The 22072-nt window shown below is 42.4% G+C and overlaps 1 protein-coding gene across 1 annotated transcript; it reads right to left on the bottom strand.

Annotated features, from left to right (window-relative positions):
• Positions 1–12134: 12134 nt before the first annotated feature.
• Positions 12135–18022, bottom strand: LOC129842546 (testis-expressed protein 26-like). Its single transcript, XM_055911125.1, has 8 exons — positions 17784–18022; positions 17494–17677; positions 17176–17248; positions 16891–17053; positions 16224–16380; positions 15225–15401; positions 12680–12841; positions 12135–12450 (listed from the first exon to the last, which is right to left on the bottom strand). Exons 1-8 carry the CDS (start codon positions 17802–17804, stop codon positions 12317–12319), a joined length of 1071 nt encoding a protein of 356 aa, XP_055767100.1. The 5' UTR covers positions 17805–18022; the 3' UTR covers positions 12135–12316.
• Positions 18023–22072: the final 4050 nt, after the last annotated feature.

Raw genomic sequence — 22072 nt, 5'->3', positions numbered from 1 at the left:
TCTGGTATTACATGGTTTAGACTGCCAGTGTGTGATCTGGTATTACATGGTTTAGACTGCCAGTGTGTGATCTGGTATTAAATGGTTTAGTCTGCCAGTGTGTGATCTGGTATTAGAAAGACATGGTTTAGACTGCCAGTGTGTGATCTGGTATTAGAAAGACATGGTTTAGACTGCCAGTGTGTGATCTGGTATTACATGATTTAGACTGTCAGTGTGTGATCTGGTATTACATGGTTTAGACTGCCAGTGTGTGATCTGGTATTACATGGTTTAGACTGCCAGTGTGTGATCAGGTATTACATGATTTAGACTGCCAGTGTGTGATCTGGTATTAGAAAGACATGGTTTAGACTGCCAGTGTGTGATCTGGTATTACATGATTTAGACTGCCAGTGTGTGATCTGGTATTAGAAAGACATGGTTTAGACTGCCAGTGTGTGATCTGGTATTACATGGTTTAGACTGCCAGTGTGTGATCTGGTATTGCATGGTTTAGACTGCCAGTGTGTGATCTAGTAAGACATGGTTTAGACTGCCAGTGTGTGATCTGGTATTACATGGTTTAGACTGCCAGTGTGTGATCTGGTATTAGTGAGACATGGTTTAGACTGCCAGTGTGTGATCTGGTATTAGTGAGACATGGTTTAGACTGCCAGTGTGTGAACTGGTATTACATGGTTTAGACTGCCAGTGTGTGATCTGGTATTAGTGAGACATGGTTTAGACTGCCAGTGTGTGAACTGGTATTACATGGTTTAGACTGCCAGTGTGTGAACTGGTATTACATGGTTTAGACTGCCAGTGTGTGAACTGGTATTACATGGTTTAGACTGCCAGTGTGTGAACTGGTATTACATGGTTTAGACTGCCAGTGTGTGATCTGGTATTAGAAAGACATGGTTTAGACTGCCAGTGTGTGATCTGGTATTACATGGTTTAGACTGCCAGTGTGTGATCTGGTATTACATGGTTTAGACTGCCAGTATGTGATCTGGTATTACATGGTTTAGACTGCCAGTGTGTGATCTGGTATTACATGGTTTAGACTGCCAGTGTGTGATCTGGTATTACATGGTTTAGACTGCCAGTGTGTGATCTGGTATTACATGGTTTAGACTGCCAGTGTGTGATCTGGTATTACATGGTTTAGACTGCCAGTGTGTGATCTGGTATTACATGGTTTAGACTGCCAGTGTGTGATCTGGTATTACATGGTTTAGACTGCCAGTGTGTGATCTGGTATTACATGGTTTAGACTGCCAGTGTGTGATCTGGTATTAGTAAGACATGGTTTAGACTGCCAGTGTGTGATCTGGTATTACATGGTTTAGACTGCCAGTGTGTGATCTGGTATTACATGGTTTAGACTGCCAGTGTGTGATCTGGTATTACATGGTTTAGACTGCCAGTGTGTGATCTGGTATTACATGGTTTAGACTGCCAGTGTGTGATCTGGTATTGCATGGTTTAGACCGCCAGTGTGGGATCTGGTATTACATGGTTTAGACTGCCAGTGTGTGATCTGGTATTACATGGTTTAGACTGCCAGTGTGTGAACTGGTATTACATGGTTTAGACTGCCAGTGTCTGATCTGGTATTACATGGTTTAGACTGCCAGTGTGTGATCTGGTATTACATGGTTTAGACTGCCAGTGTGGGATCTGGTATTACATGGTTTAGACTGCCAGTGTGTGATCTGGTATTACATGGTTTAGACTGCCAGTGTGGGATCTGGTATTACATGGTTTAGACTGCCAGTGTGGGATCTGGTATTACATGGTTTAGACTGCCAGTGTCTGATCTGGTATTACATGGTTTAGACTGCCAGTGTGTGATCTGGTATTACATGGTTTAGACTGCCAGTGTGTGATCTGGTATTACATGGTTTAGACTGCCAGTGTGTGATCTGGTATTAGTAAGTACACCAAGTCACTTGGCTCTGTCATAACCTCACATGGTCTCTCCTATCATTGCTATGCAGACGACACACAATTAATCTTCTCCTTTCCCCCTTCTGATAACCAGGTGGCGAATCGCATCTCGGCATGTCTGGCAGACATATCAGTGTGGATGACGATTCACCACCTCAAGCTGAACCTCGGCAAGACGGAGCTGCTCTTCCTCCCGGGGAAGGACTGCCTGTTCCATGATCTCGCCATCACGGTTGACAACTCCATTGTGTCCTCCTCCCAGAGCGCTAAGAACCTTGGCGTGATCCTGGACAACACCCTGTCGTTCTCAACTAACATCAAGGCGGTGGCCCGTTCCTGTAGGTTCATGCTCTACCACATTAGCAGAGTACGACCCTGCCTCACACAGGAAGCGGCGCAGGTCCTAATCCAGGCACTTGTCATCTCCCGTCTGGATTACTGCAACTCGCTGTTGGCTGGGCTCCCTGCCTGTGCCATTAAACCCCTACAACTCATCCAGAACGCCGCAGCCCGTCTGGTGTTCAACCTTCCCAAGTTCTCTCACGTCACCCCGCTCCTCCGCTCTCTCCACTGGCTTCCAGTTGAAGCTCGCATCCGCTACAAGACCATGGTGCTTGCCTACGGAGCTGTGAGGGGTATGGCACCTCCGTACCTTCAGGCTCTGATCAGGCCCTACACCCAAACAAGGGCACTGCGTTCATCCACCTCTGGCCTGCTCGCCTCCCTACCTCTGAGGAAGTACAGTTCCCGCTCAGCCCAGTCAAAACTGTTCGCTGCTCTGGCACCCCAATGGTGGAACAAACTCCCTCACGACGCCAGGTCAGCGGAGTCAATCACCACCTTCCGGAGACACCTGAAACCCCACCTCTTTAAGGAATACCTAGGATAGGATAAAGTAATCCTTCTACCCCCCGATTTAGATGCACTATTGTAAAGTGGCTGTTCCACTGGATATCATAAGGTGAATGCACCTATTTGTAAGTCGCTCTGGATAAGAGCGTCTGCTAAATGACTTAAATGTAAATGTAAATGTAAGACATGGTTTAGACTGCCAATGTGTGATCTGGTATTAGTAAAACATGGTTTAGGCTGCCAGTGTGGGAACTGGTATTACATGGTTTAGACTGACGGTGTGTTTTCTGGTATTAGTGAGACATGGTTTTGACTGCCAGTGTGTTATTTACTACTATAGCCCAGGGCTCTAGTAGTAAACAGCCCCATCCTTGCAAACTGTGAAAATGGTGCCATCGGGGCTGCATTGGGCTCTCCATGGCACAGGGCCTCTGACCGTGGCGGGCAGGGAAAACGCCACCTGTTGGCCACACCGCTCTGACTCCTCCCTCTCTGTGTAACTTATCTTGCAGGAGATAGAGCAATGTCAAATCAATATAGTAATTTATTTATCCCACAAGCTGTTACAGGAAATATTTCAGGCAAGCAGTGCCGGTACATATGACAAATAACATGAGACAACAGTTGAGACATTGAGATAATAGTTATTAAAAGCATGTGTGGTGTGTGGTATAATGATAGAAATTGCAACTCAAGATCATCAGCAGTTGTGACATACATATATGTACTGTATACTCTTGAAATGGGGTATCAAACTATATTCCTGGGATCAGGCTAAAACAAAATCTTTGTTAGACAGAATCACACCCAAACATTTTGAATTCCAGTTTCATGTCAACTGCACTTATTATTTTGAAATGAAATTGTTCTTGTCAATTGTTTTCCTCAGGCAGTCACCGTTCCACTGTAAGGAGAATATATATTTTGTGACCTCCCCTGGCCAGAATAATCAATCTCCATGAATAGGGCACTGTCCTGACGTTCACAGAACAAAAGGAATGATGGGACAGACAATAACAACATTACTGAGTTAAAAAATGATGAGTGTTGTTTAAAATACCATGAAACATTTACAGTGTGACAAATACAGAAATGGTTTTGTTTAGTAGTCAAGGATTTGCTATGTGGAGAGAGAGAGAGAGAGAGAAAGAGAGACAGAGACCACATGAGAGAGAGGAAGAGAGAGAGAGAAAGAGACAGAGATGAGGGCCAGAGATCTAATCATTTATCAATCTATCTGAGTCTTCTGGCTGCTTTTCCAGTCCCATTGACACTTACTATGTTGTGTAATCCCAAACACTTCTTCACTATCAGTCCAAAGTTGAACACATCCAGTGATCTCAGGCCACCCATTTCAAATTCCTGCAGAGGAGAAGGTGTCATTAAATGCATTGGATCACTGAATTCCAAATCGACCCCAAGCCCCTACATCCTAGGTACTACCGATTTGAGGATTGGATAGGCATTATAGTAATAGCTTCATTTTGTATTCTGATTGGCTAGATAGAAATGTCACCAAATTGCTTCCGCCCACGAAATCCTCTCAGATCTACAGGATTGGCTAGGATTCGATTGGAATTCAACGCATATATCCATAAGGAATGGCAATACCAGGTCATCCCAACAACACATTCTCAAACCATAGCAGAAATGTACCTCAAAGGCCAGCTTGAGCTTTGGCAGGCTTTCAAGGGATACTCTCTGCTCAATCTATTTGGAAAAAAAGATCAATTGTTGTCATTATAGTGTCACAAATTATATTTTTTGAAAGTACTTACACAAAGGAATGAACAGAAACTTCAGATCAAGCAGTTCTAATATACGATAAGCTAAAAATGGAAGTGGAACAATTTTTCATAATTGTTCCATTTCCTTTGGATAATGAAGAAGATTGAAATAACAAGGAGAGGTGGAAAGGTGTCAGATCAATCTGCTCTTTAAATTCTCACAGCCCGTGATAGACTTCAATTACCAGCCAATTAATGAACTCGGAGCGCTAGAGATGAAAGGCAGGGGAGGGGAGGGGAAGGGACGAGGTCGAGAGAGGACTCTGGCTAACATGGCACAACATTTCCATTTAATTAACATTTCCATTTAATTAACAACACACATCAATAGGTGCAACCTCTGAGTGTGGTTAGACCCCCATTTTAGTGGCCCTTACACGCAGGCATCTTACATACAGACACTCACTCACAAACACTCATACATACTGTAACGACCCTGGGTTTAAAAGTGCAGATATTGACTCTGCCGCTCGAGCGTGCTTTTGGGGCACAGTCGAAAGCACTCTGGACTTCGAGCTAGAAGGTCGAGGGTTCGAGACCTGCTCCCTGCTTGTTTCATTACAATACAATACAATATTACACATACGTAACATCATTGCTCCCGTCCCGCTCCTTGTCCCAACCTGGACTTGAACCAGGGACCCTCTGAACACATTGACACCTGCCACCCAAGAAGCATTGTTACCTATTGCTCCACAAAAGCCCGCATCCCTTGAAGAGTAATGGAAACAACTACTTCCGCTAACTAGCTAGTCATTTCAAATCAGCTACACAAACAAACAAACACACAGACACTCATATGCATTCAATCTCACACTGCACACACAAAGTGGAGGATGGGGAGGACTAGGAACATACATATCCGTATGTTCCTAGGGGGTATGCCACGCTCTCTGTAATAATGGCCTCTCTCAGATGTGACAGCCAGAGTCTCCTAGCAACAGGCCTTTCATCCAGGGAGCCTCTTTGAGCTGTCATAAATAAATTTCAGGGATAAACACGCTAACCAACTCCTGGACTGGAGGGGGGTGCGTGCGTGTGTGCGTGCGTGGACTCAGGCAGGGAGACAGACATACAGCTCCCCCTCACTAACCCCCTGACCCTGGCTGTTACCTAATGGCTCAATCTTCACTCAGCCTCTTGTTCAGTAGGAAGAATGGTTTAGAAGCAATACTACTTCATTACTTCATTTGTGTTGAAAGAAAAGTCTTTGTTGGAGCCATTTGTCTCTGCACATATGCTTATAAAAGCTAGGTCCTTGTGCACATGTCATGAACTTTGCTGTATCAATTTTCACTCAGCCTCTTATATTGTCAAGTCATGAAGATATTTGCTGCATTTGAATTTGTTGCAATTTAATACTTTACTGATGGGAAATATGGGTATGTACTGCATATCAACAGTTAACTTACAAATGGAGATAGAGAATTTAATCAATCATTACATTTTGGGTGCATTTAAAACATGTTTAACCACCTTGGCATCATACTTGATTCCAACCTCTCTTTTAAAACGCATGTGAAAAAGGTCATTCAAATAACCAAATTCAACCTAGCTAATTTCCGATTTATACGAAATTGTTTGACTACAGACGTAGCAAAACTGTACTTCAAATGTATGATACTCCCCCACTTAACATACTGCTTGACTAGTTGGGTCCAAGCTTGCTGTACAACATCAAAACCTATTCAGTCTGTCTACAAACAGGCTCTCAAAGTGCTTGATAGGAAGCCCAATAGCCATCATCACTGTTACATCCTCAGAAAGCATGAGCTCCTGAGTTGGGAAAATCTTGTGCAATACACCGACACGTCTTGTATTCAAGATCCTAAATGACCTGGCTCCCCCTCCACTCAGTATTTTTGTTCAACAGAAAACCCAAACATATGGCAGCAGATCCACAAGGTCTGCCATGAGAGGTGACTGTATAGTTCCCTTAAGGAAAAGCACCTTTAGTAAATCCGCTTTCTCTGTGAGAGCTTCCCATGTCTGGAATACACTGCCATCAGACACACATAACTGTACCACATATCACACTTTCACAAAATGCATGAAGACATGGCGAAAGGTCAATCAGATTTGTGAACATAATCCCTAGCTGTGTATTGCCGCTTTCCATGTTGTCTGTTGTCTGTAGCTTGTGAGGTGTGGAAACACTTTGTTGCTTTTATGAATTTTGTCTTGTTGCTTTTTGTTCTATGTTGCTCTGTCTGTATGCTATGTCTTGCTTGTCCTATGTTGCTCTGCGTGTGCTCCCTGCTCAATCAATGTCTATATTGTAATTGTTTTTTAATAACCTGCCCAGGGACTGCGGTTGAAAATTAGCCGGCTGGCTAAAACCGGCACTTTTACTGAAGCATTGATTAATGTGCACTGTTCCTGTAAAAATAAAATCAACTCAACTCAACTCAACACAGGGTTCTAACAAGAGGCATCACACTGCTAGAGTAAATGGTGTGAAATAGAACCAAAAAGTGATAAAGGGTTTGTTTCATATAGCCCTCAAAATGTTCTATAAAGAACCACAAAGCATTCTTATTGTCTAGCAGTGCAGGACAGTCATTATTCATCAACCCCATTGGTCTCCAAATCCTTCTACTGACTGATTTGACTCCATTCACATTTCTACCTGAGGCAGAATGTACCTGTTATCACATAGAAGTCCTTAAAGGGGAAATCTGGGATTGGTACATTAATTGTTTTACTTTTAATTTGAATGATATATGGCCATTGACTCTTGAAGAATATAACTTAACCTTTGTTTGACACCATCAGAACACAAAATGTAAGGTTGTTTTACTTTATTGTTTGAAATCAATGTATAATTGTAACCAAACATCGTATAGCTTCAATGCATGGTTAAAACTATCATTTTGATCTCATGGATGGTTAGTCCTTGCATCTGTAGCTCCATCTATGAATTTGAGAGTGGTTACATTTTTCCAGCCCGATCCTTGGCCCTTTAATTAACAGGTAAACTATAAAGAGAATCTGCCCTGTAGCCAAACTATTTCAGCAGAGCAGTATTCTCATTAGATGACCAAAGCCAGAAGAGGTTAGTTCCAGTGACAGTCTATTAAGAAGAGACAGTGATAGACAGACAACTGTAGTGGCCAGGGTTTGGGTCAATTCCATTTTCAATATAGTCAATTCATGAATTATTTTATTTGTGTTTTTATATTCAATTCAATTCCTGGATTTCTCCTAACACTATAGTGACAGTTTGGGATTACCAACCTCAGGGTTGCTCCCCTTTCTCCAGTCAGGTTGAAGGCTGTTATTTGTATCAAGGGAAATCCTTTTAGCAAGACCCAGTAATTGTGTTTGTTTTAGTTCAAATCAAATCAAACAATATTTATCACACGCACCGAATACAACAAGTGTAGACCTTACAATGAAATACTTATAAGTCCTTAACCAGCAGTGCAGTTCAAGAAGAGTTAATAAAATATTTACCACATAAATTAAAATGAAAAATTATTTAAAAAGTAACACAATAGCATAACAATAACGAGGCTATATACCGGTACCGAGTCAGTGTGCAGGGGTACAGGTTAGAGGTCATTTGTACATGTAGGTAGGGGTAAAATGACTATGCATCGATAGTAAACAGCAGCAGTGTACAAAACACATGGAGGTTGGGGGGTTAATATAATAGTCCGGTGTCCATTTGATTAATTGTTCAGCAGTCTTATGGTTAGAAGCTGTTATGAGCCTTTTAGTCCTAGACTTGGCGCTCTGGTACCTCTTGCAGTGCAGTGAACAGGGAGTACAGAAGGGGACTAAGTACACAACCCTGAGGGGCCCCAGTGTTGAGGATCAGCATGGCAGACATGTTGTTGCCTACCCTTACCACCTGAGGGTGGCCCATCAGGAAGTCCAGGATCCAGTTGCAGAGGTAGTGTTTAGTCCCAGGGTCCTTAGTGATGAGCTTCATGTGCACTACAGTGTTTTATGCTGCACTGTAGTCAATTTATTTATTTTTGAAACCTTTACTTAACTAGGCAAGTCAGTTAAGAACAAAATCTTATTTACAATGACGGCCTACCCCAGCCAAACCCAGACAATGCTGAGCCAATTGTGCACTGCCCAATCATAGTCAGATGTGATGCAGCCTGGATTTGAACCAGGTACTGCTGTGATGCCTCTTGCACTGGGATGCAGTGTCTTAGACCAGTGCACCACTCGGGAGCCAATAAACAGCATTCAGTTTGGATCTATTGCCACTAATAAATTGCCACTAATTCGCTGCCTGCTCGAAGCCCTGTCAGGTAATAACCTCAAATGGATTCTTCTTGTGGGTATCTGCTTCAATTTTGTGTAAAGAGGCAAGACCTCAACTGACACCTTGAGGTTAAACGCATCATGACAGAGATTCTATGAGTCAGTCAGTCAAAGTTTCAGCCCAATGACCGCCAATCAGTTTGGTATAAAGCTACGGGATGGTGCTGGGGAAATTTAACCCCTCTCAAATTCATAGATGGGTCAAATCAGTAACATACATTTTTTAGGCACCAGTACTCAAATACTTATTTAATTCAGCAAGACTGTTTGAGTTTTGCTTGGAAAGAAGCAACACAAAGACAATGACATTTGCACTTCCACTATTCCAGAGCTTTTTTACATTCTCCATGGATAGTGGACAGGCAGGCCACTGATCCGTTAGCAACTCTGGCGTATATCTATACCTGTCTCTAAGTAACAGGTGCCCAACAAACCTTCCTCTGCTGCCTGCTGGTAACCAATGCCTGGTAACACCATCCAGGGTATGAGGAGGGTAATGGGTTGGTAGACAGGAAGTCGCACAACATCCAACCACATTCATCTCCCAAAATGAGTTTAGAAGACCTATTCAAGCGAATAATTAAAAAGCCTACTTCTTTACTAAAAAGCTGGGTTGTAAGCAAAATACACATTTCTGTTCTCTGCAAGATAATGGGCAACAACATATTTCGCTTTTTAGTCCAGAACTAGGCTTAATCTGGGTCCGGGAAACTGTCCTCTAGTGTGGTATACCTTGAGCTTGCTGAGGCTGCATGTGGGATCGGCACTGTAGAGCAGTCGTGACGTCAGTTTGACTTAGTCTCCCAGGGTTACAGAGTGGCGGCGGTTCTCTTGTCTCAGCAGCCCTCGCGTCACCATGGGCCGATCTCTCTCCCCGCTGCTCTGGCCCCGACATCTTAGTCCATCGCTCTCCTGCACTCCCCAGCTCAGCAAGGACACGGTGGAAGAAGAACCCAAAAGTCTCATGTTAAGTTCAGAAAAGAAGACCCTGTTTGAATACTTTGGAAGTGCATCCTTTCTTTCCTCTCTTCCTTGAAGTAATCACTGAACTAACACAAATTGATTGGTGTAAGCAATGGTTCTACCACAGCTTTCACCAATCCAGCCATGTCAATGAGGAATGTAGGCCTATTCAAGGAAGATAGAAGGTTGCATTGTTAAAATATTAAAACAGGGCCAAATCCTACAGCCCCTAGGCACGAAATGATAGACATAAACAAAAAAATGGTAGTTTCTCCACCTTGCCCTCTGATAGACTTGGTAGGACTTTCACCATATTTATTACACTGTACCAATCAAATCCTTTCAGATGTACAGAATTGCCAAGTAAGTAGGGGATAGGGGTTGTTTCTGGAGTGGTAAACATTAAAATAAATACAAGTAAATAATTGTAATAATGTTGTCTGTGGATGGCTTTATGCAAGTTCTGGTTTAACTTCCAAAAATATGTTTTAAATATGCAAATCAGACCAGTATAAATCCCAGGTCTCAGACTTCATAGTGTTGTGTAATTGGTGCTGTGACCTAGAGGGGATCCAATCTTACATTTCCTCGCTCTTCACACAAGCAGCCAAATTCTGATATTTTCCCCAGTAATTGGTCTTTCGACGAATCACATCGGCTCTTTTCACAACATATTTTTTTCAGAGCTGATCTGATTGGTCAAAAGACAAATTATTTTAGTTTTTGTTTTACACAGGCAGCACAATTCAGATATTTTTTTCACTAATTGGTCGTTTGGCCAATCAGATCAGCTCTGAAAAAGATCTGATGTGAAAAGATCTGATGTGATTGGTCAAAAGAGCCTTTAGTGGGAAAAAGATCAGAATTGTGCCGCCTGTATAAACACAGCCTTAGAAACTTAAAGCTTAGAGCTCAGTGTCAATGCTGTGAGAGGGAGGATAGCCCTATTTGCAGATACATCCACCAGATAATTGAGTCAGTCTCAAAACCCTTCCAGACAAACCAACCACAGAGCAGACTCAGAGAAGACGGGGGTTGCAAATGAAGTAATATGCGGTAGATAACTACTGTACATCAGCGGGAGTCTGTGTGTATAGCAGAACTTCACTGTGAGGTTATAAACTTTGCTTGACACAGCCAAGACAGTTTTTACGACAAACTCTGCATGCTCTGGCAATTAAATGGTATTTACCAAAACAGAAGGTGGGAGGGGGGCTAGGAATAACAGCATTAAAATCTAATGAAATCTGGGGAAATGTATTTATCGGAGCTCAAATTAATTAGGCTTCCAGTGCTACATGGTAAATGTAGAGCTGTGCCACTGAGTGCGCCTCCACAGCCCCTTGACAACAGTCAACAGGCTTTGAAAAACAGGCATTCTACTCCTGTGGAGAACAACATGTCAGTGCAACCATGCAGAAGACTCAACCCAAATCACCCCGTCAACCCAGCTCAACCCAGACAGCCCCATGCTGAGATGAAAGCCCAGAGAAAACAGCAGATCAAAAATGTTGATAATCAATTAGAAAACCAGCATGGAATCACACCTGATCTGCTGTTTAAAGCAACAACAAACTGACAGGTGACAGAGCAGAGGCAGAATACCTGGACACATTCTGAATCTCTAGTTTCCCAGCAGCTGAAGAAGGGCGAAATTTCTTCCCCAGCGGCATCACAGTAGTCTTTGTATGTCTGTCTGTCTGTCTGTCAGCCTGGTCCAGTGTTCAGTTCTCTGTTAGAGTGGATGGAGGAGCTCAGTCCTTCAGTGCCAGTCCAGCCCACAGCCTCTGCTTCTCCAGATCTCCCATTACCTGACACTCTAGCCTTTCACCTGCACTCACGTGGGTGGCTCTCTGGTAACTAAGATACTAAGTTAACTACTGGATGCATTTCTGCTAATATTGTCAGTTCCACAGAGCAGACAAAACCTTGGATTAGATCTAAAGGGCACCACCCTATTGGTGTAAACATGTGCTATTGTCATGTTACTACATTTACTTTTTACATTTTAGTAATTTAGTAACGACTTACAGTAGTGGGTGCATACATTTTCGTACTAGCATGTTATAATGCTGGTATTACACTACTGACTGTCTCTGAAACCTCATTCTGACGCCTTCTAAAAAAAATAGGCCTACTATTAATAAATCTGAGGTTTGGTTCTGGAATCATGGTAACTGTACCAAAGAAGAATTTGATTCAGCAAGTAAAACTGCACTTACATCTGTGATATCTACAGTACAACATGCTAAAAAAGTAGCACAATGGTGTTTTTCAGTACTGTTATAGTTAGAATGCAGACGTAAACGGAAGTATCGTTGCATTAGATTCATTGGCTTTATTTTCAGAAATGTCAAGGCAGTTACAACACTGCAAATAAAACTCACAAACAGAGCATAAACACTCGTACACACAGTTCCACAAAGGCACTTGTTGAATGGACAGTGCCTCTGGTTGTCACATGTCTCTGGTGGGATGCTACAGAAAGTGAAGTATCACAGGGGCCCGGGCCAGCCAGACATCCACTCTGACCTGTACAACACAGGAGGGAGGACAGGTGACTTTGTACCTATCTTCACCTGGCCGGTAGGGGGCACTCGGTGCAAAAGTGTCTGCACAACCTCCTTATCTGTAAACACAACACATCAGTCAACATAAATACAGTGCTCCGGGGTGAATTTTCCCTTAGGTACAGATCTAGGATCAGATTCCCCTGCCCCAATCCTTAACCATTAGTGGGGAAAATGCCAAACTGACCCAGGATCAGTGTTTATGGGCAACTTCAAGCAACCAAACAGGGAAGTGATTTGTAACTAGGAGAATAGGGTCAGAGTTCATAACAAGAGTCCATAGCTCACCTTTGTCAGGTAGATGTCTGCAGAACGGCTGGAGCTCTTGGGGTTGTAGAGAGCGGAGCACGGCCGAGACATCGTTCGTTATCCCTCCAAAGTGGCTGTCGTAGGTGGTCAACTGGGACCTATTCTCCTGGTTGTGGATGTGACCATGAACAACAGTAGGAACTGGAACAGAAAGGGGAGGGAGATACACTGAGATCTCTAAGTAATTAGCCTGGTAGGTCATTTAATTATTTAACTAGGCAATTCTTATTTACAATGACAGCCTAGGAACAGTGGGTTAACTGCATTGTTCAGGGGCAGAACGACTAATATTTACCTTGTCAGCTCGGGAATTCAATCTAGCAACCTTTGGGTTAATGGCCCAATGCTCGAATCACTAGGCTACCACTAGGCTGCCTTATTTTACCTGAGTTTAGCCCTGAGCAACATTGTGCAGCGTGGGAAAATATTAAATGGCACCATATTCCATATATCAGGGATGGGCAACATTGATGGGGGTGGGGGCCACAAGAAATCTGAACATTGATGGGGGGGGGGGGACCAACTTCTGCGTTTTAGAGTTAATTTCCAGCTTTCTACACATTTTTTCATGGGGCATATAGAACATTTTGCAGTTTTATAGCACATTTGCTGCAATTCTACATATTTTGCCATGGAGTGGAAGAGAAGATTTTGCAATTGTATAACTCATTTCATACAATTCTACTAATTTTGCCATGGGGGTGGAAGAGAAGATTTTGCAATTGTATAACTCATTTCATACAATTCTACTAATTTTGCCATGGCGAGTAGAGAAAACCTGCTGATGCACAACCACATTTTGAAATGACACCTTGTGTATTCTACTATTCTAACTCTCAAAAGTAACTCTCACAGTTGGACTGTGTTCCAACTGTATTTTCATTTTTTAAAATTTTGGGGGAAATTGCCCATAAAAGGGGGGCCAGGACCGCCAGTTGCCCATCCCTGCCCTGTATAGTATTCCCTAATTGTCAAAATGAAAGGAAATAAAATGACTTATAGCAGTGGCGGCCTGACCGTAAGAGCGTTAGGGACAGCACTCAATTTGTGATTGGTCGACAACAACCAAAAGTACACATTTTTATTAAAATGTATATTTTATATAGTTCATAGATTATGTTTTAAATGTTCCTAAAAGTGCTGTAAATGTGTACATTTTCCTGTTAAAAAAAAAAAAACCTGTTCCTGTTCAATAAAGAAATAACAAGCTGTTCAGTTACTACTCTGCCCCAAAGTTACTGCCAGCAGCAGCACCTCCGCCTCCGTGGGCACATAGGCCATTTCTTGGATTGTTGTGCCAGCTATTTGTTATGAGGGGGAACTGCCCCCAATGAAATCGCAGGATTTCATAGCATAAATTATAACGGCGCATAGTAAATGGACAGTCCTGGGGCATTCAAATGTGCGTCCGTTCAGTCAGAACTTCTGAGTCTGCTATTGTCTCCCTCCCAACGAGTCTCTCGTGCCAGACGGCTTACTTACGCACGTCAGACTAGATCTGCTCTATCAGGTAGAGGTGGCACTAAAGCAAAAAGCAATAATTCACTTGTAAATAGATTATCGTAACAGTCATGGGACCCTGGGACCTGATAAACTGGACAACTACCTCCAACAAGAGTCGAAGGACAGAAGAATACACTAGCTAGAACCTTCTCATCACGGGTATGGTAGGACAAAAATACATGGCCAATTTGATTGTTCCCCCCATGTTGTTCATCAGGTTCTACTGTAGGTGACAGGGCGACATGTTGTGTGGACTAAAACAGCATAAAACCGGATGATTCACAAAGCATGATCAAATGAATTAGCCAGCTACAGTAATTTTGAGAATCACTTTTTTGGTCAAATTAACCAGTTATCTACCTTTAATAAGCAGATAGCTAGCTACAGCTAGCTGTTAGCTTGCTAGCTAGTTAGCTCCCATGCCAATTTCAAGTCTTTCTGAACTCATATCTGACTAACTCGTAAATATGTAGTTATTTCAGAATGAGCGATAACTGGTTAGCGCATATTGCTTTGTGACAGTATGTCAGCTATCAATCCCCAGTTAGATAATATGTTTTCACTTATTGCATCTGTATGCTTGTTGTGTTCTCCCTAGTGCACTGGTTCGTTCATGAGCTGGCTGCTCATTCTAAATAGCATAATCTAATCTGTTCAAAACAGTGGCAGCATGTGCAGCAGGGGTCATTCGGTTTTTGACATGCAAAAGGGAAATAGGTGTATTGATGCTGTTGTTCAAATGCAAAGATCGCTTAATATATCTTCTCAAAGAAACTACTGGTAGTTCAAAAACTCTGCATCATATATTTCTGTCATGCTGCTTTGTTGACAACTCCAAATACCTTTAGCCAATCAGCAGCCGCCACTGCTCCAGGGTTTCCCCTAGGTACAGATCTAGGATCAGCTTCCCCTCCCCCAATCCTAACCTTAACGATTAGTGGGGAAAACACTGACTCAAGATCACTGTTTCGGGGCAACTTCACTCTACTCATAGGATGCATCCAGGCAGCTCATAACTTACCTATACCCCTGGGGGCAACGCCGTGCAGTGCGTTGCAACCATAGCGAGATTTGTTTCCCCGCAGTTCAGACCGTTCCCTGGGCTGGCGGTAGTTGTGCCTCATCTCTGTGTCCGTGCAGTGAGAGACTTGGCGCGTGTGGTTCAGCGGAGTGAGAATCGGGTGGGTCAAATGAAGTCCTGTAAAAAGACAAAAGTGCAGAAGAGAAAACTTGCAAGGAGAACGCTTTAAGGGGTGACAAACAACTAGAGGGAAGTTGTACTACTGTCTTCTGCTTAAACTAAAGACAAAACCCCCCAAAACATATAATTACCAGGATTCAATCAATTGCAGGTAATGGTTTCCACATAGTGCTTTCAGACTTGTGTTTTAGTTCCACAGCAGAGTTATTTATAAACTGAATCATTACATGGCAAGACCTGTTCAGATCAGACACAAACCTGACTGAGAAGTCATCTAGTGCATGCAACTTGACTTATAATTGTATTATGTCCTGTACAAATAAAAAACAGTTCGGATATCAGGAATAGCCCTATCTGCTTGATTGAATCATGGTAAATAATTGTTTTTTGGGGGGGGGTTCCGTTTTCAGTCTGAGCCGACTTCAGTTGTTTTTTTCCCCCTTACAGCTTTTTTAAGCCTACAGTATCATACTCTGTCATAGAGATACTCATGCTGGGGAGTACTTTGAAAACACTGGGAACTTTGAAACAGGGTGTGGCTTTGGACAAAATTAGTTATCATTTCAGACACAGCTCAGAGCCTATATTCATAAAGCCTGTCAGCGTAGGAGTGATGATCTAGGATAAGTTTAGCCTTTTATCATAGATAAGCAATCCTACTCTAAGACGCTTGACATATACAGTGCATTTCGGAAAGTATTCAGACCCCTTGACTTTTTCCCCATTTTGTAGGTTACAGCCTTATTCTAAAATGTATTAAATTGTTATTTTTCCTCATCAATCTTTCCAAATGCACTGTATGCTCCCTGATCTCTCTACCTTGAGGCATGCCCAGGTAGTCAGTCTGGTAGGTGGACCGGTACTGGGCAGTCATAGCGTTTCGGATCTCTTCCTCAGAAGGAGGACTTTTCCAGGGGGAACAACCACCTGCAGAGCTCTGGTTCTGGCCCTTGGGCAGTCGCCACACCATGAATGACTAGAGAAAAATGAAGATTGTTTAGCACTTTTCATACACTACATCGCTGCCCAAAGAGCTTAAATGTAAAAGTAATAAAGCATAGAGGTACAATAATAAGAACGTAGTGATAACAGGGATGTGTCCCAGATGGCACCTTACACTCTTAGAAAAAAAGGTCCTATCTTGAACCTTAAAGGGGTTTTCGGCTGTCCCAATAGGAGAACCCCTTTGAAGAAAGTCTCTACCTGAAACCAAAAACGTTTTCCCTGTGGGGACAGCTGAAGAACCCTTTTGAAACCCTTTTTTCTAAGAGGGTACAGTGTTCAAAAGTAGTGCACTATGTAGGAAATAGGGTTCCATTTGAAATGCAACCCTGGATAGGGGCACCAGAGGGTCAGACAGGTTAGTTAGCTAAATGTTAGATTCATGTTGGTTTTTTTTCTGTAAAAAGTTAATGCAAATGTATGAAAGTTTATACATTCTAAATACTTAATGTCCAGAGGATTGAGTGTGAATGTGGATCTGTACCTGACTTGGATGTGGGTTGTTCCTCCTGTTCCCAGAAGCTGATCCTGTGCGAATGCTGTCAGGTTTAGTGGCTGGCTTCCAACAGAAGTCCTCATTGTACACAGTGTCACCCACAGGACTAGCTAGTGCATAGGAGTTTGTATGGGCTCTTATTGTTGTAGGACTGAAAAAGATTTCACAAAAGGAGAAAATGTATAGGGAGACATAGCCTAAATGTGAATAATATAAACAACATAATGAAATGGAAATGAATTCATGAATAGTCAATAATATTTTCAGGCCTACGGTAAAACTGGTGTTGATGAACTGGGTCGATAAATAAAATCTCTTTTCTGCGATGTTTCATATGGGTCCCACTCTGAAATATCAAATATCAAGTTAATAGACAATAACTGATATAAATTAGTATAAAGGGGAAGTTTCCCGGGCATTAATAAACCTAGTCCAAAAAGCATGCACAATGAAGAATAAGCCTAGTCCTGGACTTTAAAGCAAATTCAATGGAGAATCTCCATACAAATATATGTATTTGCCCAAGACTACGATCAGAGTCCGAGGAACCGTCCCAAAAAGTCTCATGTCAGGTAATCTGAGGCTCCTCACCTGCGGCTGCCATGGCTGTTTTCGCTCGTGATGAAACGTTTCCAGAAATCGGAATATTTTGGTTATTGGGCGCGATGTCTGGACACAAATGCACACATCTCTTCTCTAACTCTGCCTGGGATGGATGTGTTATGCAAACGTCTCTATCGTGCGTTTGATGATGCTCCGGGACAGTTCCGTTGTGCTTGAATCACAAGCGAAAGAAAGTCATGAAAAATACGCCAACAATGCAATTTAACATAATAACAATTATGACGTCAGAAGTTATGACACTTCAGTTGTAGGCCTACCTGGTTCGCAGGATTCTTCATCTTGAGTTTGCATTGTTCAATTTGGCCTATCTAGAAAACTTGTTTTCAGGGCTCCGTGGTGTGCAACTGTGTGTGCTGGAGTCCTTGGTTGTTATAGGAGACACACAACAATTCCTGTAAATTGCACAACAGCCGCGAGGGCAATTTGATGATTGATGCTGTGCTGCCTGGGGGGCTTGGACCCGCATGAAAGATTCAGCATCACATTTGGCTAGGTGCACCAAGGGTGGTAGACTGGGTTACTGGTGGGTACACTGTTTTATTAAAGTATATATCTGTTTAGCCGAATAGGCTATGTCGTTGTGTTTGCAAGTGTCCGAGTAAATGTTCTGTAAAAGGCCAGACAAGTGAATGCAAGCACATCATCTATTTTCTCGCCATTAATGGCCAGCAGTTACGCTGATATGTTGTTGGGCCATATAATACAGTCATTGTGTGGGGCATTTTTTGGATTTTATTTTTAAAATAGCATTTTAAAAGATTTCCAAATTTGACACAAACAAATGTTTTATTCATTTCCGCGGCACTGAAACAAAGAGGTGCACCATATTATGGCCCGCGACGTGAACGGGTAAATTGATCATTTTTAACTTGGTGGACCCTGGATGCGGATTGACTGACAGCCATGGTATACCACGGGTTCGACAAAACATTTATTTGTACTGCTCTAATTACGTTGGTAACCAGTTTATAATAGCAATAAGGCACCCTGGGGGTTTGTGGTATATGGCCAACATAACATGGCTAAGGGCCGTGTCCAGGCACACCACATACATAAGAACAGCCCTTAGCTGTGGTATATTGGCTACATAACACACCCCCTCGGGACTTATTGCTTAATTACTCCACGTGCTCATTACTAGTACGTCACTTCTGTTTTGAGACTACTTTTTGTTATGAGCACCTGGCGCACGCCAGGGAGGCAGCCCGTTTCCAAAACGAATGCCATTAGTTTTCGCCTGGTGCAAACCTCTTCCAAGGGGGCAACCTGGGCCAAATAATCGAATCCCCTCAAACTCTGAAGTGTCACTAGACTCTAGAATGACGACCAATCATTCGACCTCTCCAGTAAGAGCTGTGGAAAGCAAGCGCCCCATCAGGCGCTCTAAGGAGTTGGCGGCAGCCAATAGGAGCCACAATGCATGGAGACGTCGCACAGCGATAATACCGCTCATCGAATCTGGCTAGCATCATCCCATTACCGTTGTTTTAGCAGCAAAATATTATGTTGGCAGCACGATCGAGGGATGTAAAAATATTTAATAAGAGTCCCCCTGCAAAGACAAGCTAAATATCGAAAATCAAATGAAAATATATGTACTTAGAATTAAAGTCTGCAAAACTTAAATTGGTCTCTTATGTTGACCAACGGGTTTAATACAGAGTGCTGGTGACTCCTTACTCCACCCACTCCATTTGATGTATATTAATTACATATTGGCTCATAGAGAAAATAAATATTATATGTGCTGAAGTAAAAGTGGGGTTGGGATTACTCTGTAGGGTCTGTAGAATCTCTATATAGTGTTATTTCTTGGATGACTGTGGTTTAAATATCCAGCATCACTTTCTAATCCACGCATTCCATTGGTCCCAAAGCAATACACTGTAGGTTTATAAAGGACATATTGGTTTATGGAGAAAAAACTATTCTGTATGCCAAAGTAAACGTGTGCTTGGGATTACTGACTAGGGTCTGGAGAATCTATATATGGTGTTATTTCTTTACTCTACTTTTGATCTAAAGCCCAAAGGGTATTTGGTGTTTCAAAAAAAGTGTATTGCACTGTGGCCAATGGAGTGGTTGGAGTAAAGTGCTGCTAGGTATTTATGCCTCAGTCCCCCAATAAATAACAACCTATACACTGAGTGTAGAAAACATTAAGGACATCTGCTCTTTCCATGACATAGACTGACCAGGTGAATCCAGGTGAAAGCTATGATCCCTTATTGATGTCACTTGTTAAATCCACTTCAGTGTGGAGGAGTCAGGTTAAAGAAAAATTATTAAGCCTTGAGCCAAATGAGACATGGATTATGTATGTGTGGCATTCAGAGGGTGAATGGGCATGACAAAAAAAGTGCCTTCGAACGGAGTATGGTAGAAGGTGCCCGTTTGTGTCAAGAACTGCAACGCTGCTGGGTTTTTACACTCAACCGTTTCCCGTGTGTATCAAGAATGATCCACCACCCAAAGGACATCCAGCCAATTTGACACAACAATGGAGTTAACATGGGCCAGCATCCCTGTGGAATGCTTTAAAGACCTTGCAGAGTCCATGCCCTGACAAATTTAACCTGTTCTGAGGGCAAAAGTGGTGGGGTGCAACTCAATATTAGGAAGATGTCTGTAATGTTTTGTACACTCAGTGTATAGATTATACAGACCCTATTAGGTAATCCCCACCACACTTTGGCACATAGAGTATTTTTTTTCTCTGTAATGTATAGGCCTATATTGTATTGCAGTCCCCCAAGAAATAACACCATATATAGATTCTTCAGACCCTACTGAGTAATGCCAAACCCACTTTTATTTTCGGCACAGAATAGTTTTTTTCTCTATAAGCCAATATGTAATAGATAGGTCGATAGTGTATTGCATTGGGACCAATGGAGTGGATGGAGTACGAAGTACTGCTAGGTATTTAGACCTCAGTCGCCAAATAAATAACACTATATATAGATTCTACAGACCCTACTGAGTATTCCCAAACCCACTTTTACCTCAGCACGTATAATAGTGTTTTCTCTAAATCCCAATGTTGAGAACATACCAATCTGATGATTGTATTTTTTGATAGTGGTCTTACATTCTTTTTGTAATTGTTTCCATAAATTCCTTCTTGCATTTGCTTATAAGCACAATAAAAATGAACATCGATTAACATTTAATATCTCTTGACTGAGTTCTCCACATTGCAAGAGGGTAGGTTGATGTCAGTGGCTGACTCCTGAAGAGGACGGAACTAGTGGGCTGCTCTTTGGTTAAAGATGGTGGAAGCTGGAGCAGGTGGTGAACACAAAACTAATGGCGGTAAAAGCAAGGAAGATTGGACAATGGTCCAAAAATAATTGAAAACGACCAAAGTATTGCTGGAAAACTAAATGGATAGTTCTGCGAATGCTCTTTCTTATCTTGTAGGAGTGCTGTTTGTTGAGGAGGGGTGAATCCATTTGAAATATCCAAGCTGGTGGAAAGAGTGATGGGTTAATAAGTGAATTGCAGTAAGGATTACGAGAAGTGGACTTGTTTTGATTTCGTGTACTTCTGATAAACAGAAATAGCTTGGGTTACGTTGTACTCGAGTCGAGAATGTTGTCATGACGTGCGTAGCTCTTTGGATCAGGGCACCCCTCAAGGGTGTAATAACTGGCGTTTCGTGGGAAGTGGAATTGGAAGAAATTAAAAATATCCCTGGAGTGATTGATGCACGTCAGATGAAATGAGTAGTTGATGGAGAGAACGTGAAGAGTATCTGTTCTTTTGTTTTTTGAAGTGGAGTCCCCCCAAACCGAGGAGAAGTTGAGGTGTGTGAATTACTGTGTAAGAGCATTTGTACCAAGATTGCGATTGCTGCTGTGCATTTGAACATGTGGAAAGTGTCTGTAGAAGAAAGATAAAAGTTGTGGAGAAGATCATATTGAGTGTGGTTTGAGTTTTGATCATGTGAAATGTTGCAATTGTGGTGGGAACCATGTTGCTTCATCTTAGGAATGCCCACCAAGGGTGAAGGAAAATGGCTAAAGTCAGGTCCAACCAGAATATATAATTTGCAGTGGCTGTCAAAAGGGTTGAGGGAGTGAGCGGTCCTGAAGGCCCCATGGTGGTGGATAGGCATTCACTGCAGGCTGCAGGGTTTGCCTCTCATCAGCAGGACCCAGAAATTCTACAGGTTAAAAAGGTGAACTTTGTACTATTTATGGCTATGGTGATCAACGGCACTGCTAAAGGGAAGAAAAGTCTAGAAAGATGGACATCATTGTGGATGCATCAGAGCGGTTCCTGAGATTGTACGACTTCTCGGTGAAGGAGTTTACATGAAAGGATTTCACAAGCCGTACTACCCTCTCAGGCCCCAGAGCATGAGTGGGGAGACATTGAACTTTCAACGATGGAAGAAGTGGGAGTCTGTTTTGCTTTGTCGATTAAGTTAGTTTTTCCCCTTCAAATATGTTTTTCTTTTTTACTTTGAGTACAGTAGTGGGAGGCAATACAATGTTTTGGATGTTGTCTGCACTAAAAACCCTAGCCTCGTACGAACCAT

Source organism: Salvelinus fontinalis, unplaced genomic scaffold (assembly GCF_029448725.1).
Source record: "Salvelinus fontinalis isolate EN_2023a unplaced genomic scaffold, ASM2944872v1 scaffold_0051, whole genome shotgun sequence".
NCBI lineage: Eukaryota > Metazoa > Chordata > Actinopteri > Salmoniformes > Salmonidae > Salvelinus > Salvelinus fontinalis.
Note: the sequence above shows the minus strand (reverse complement) of the source record. Positions and strands in the feature narration are given on the sequence as shown.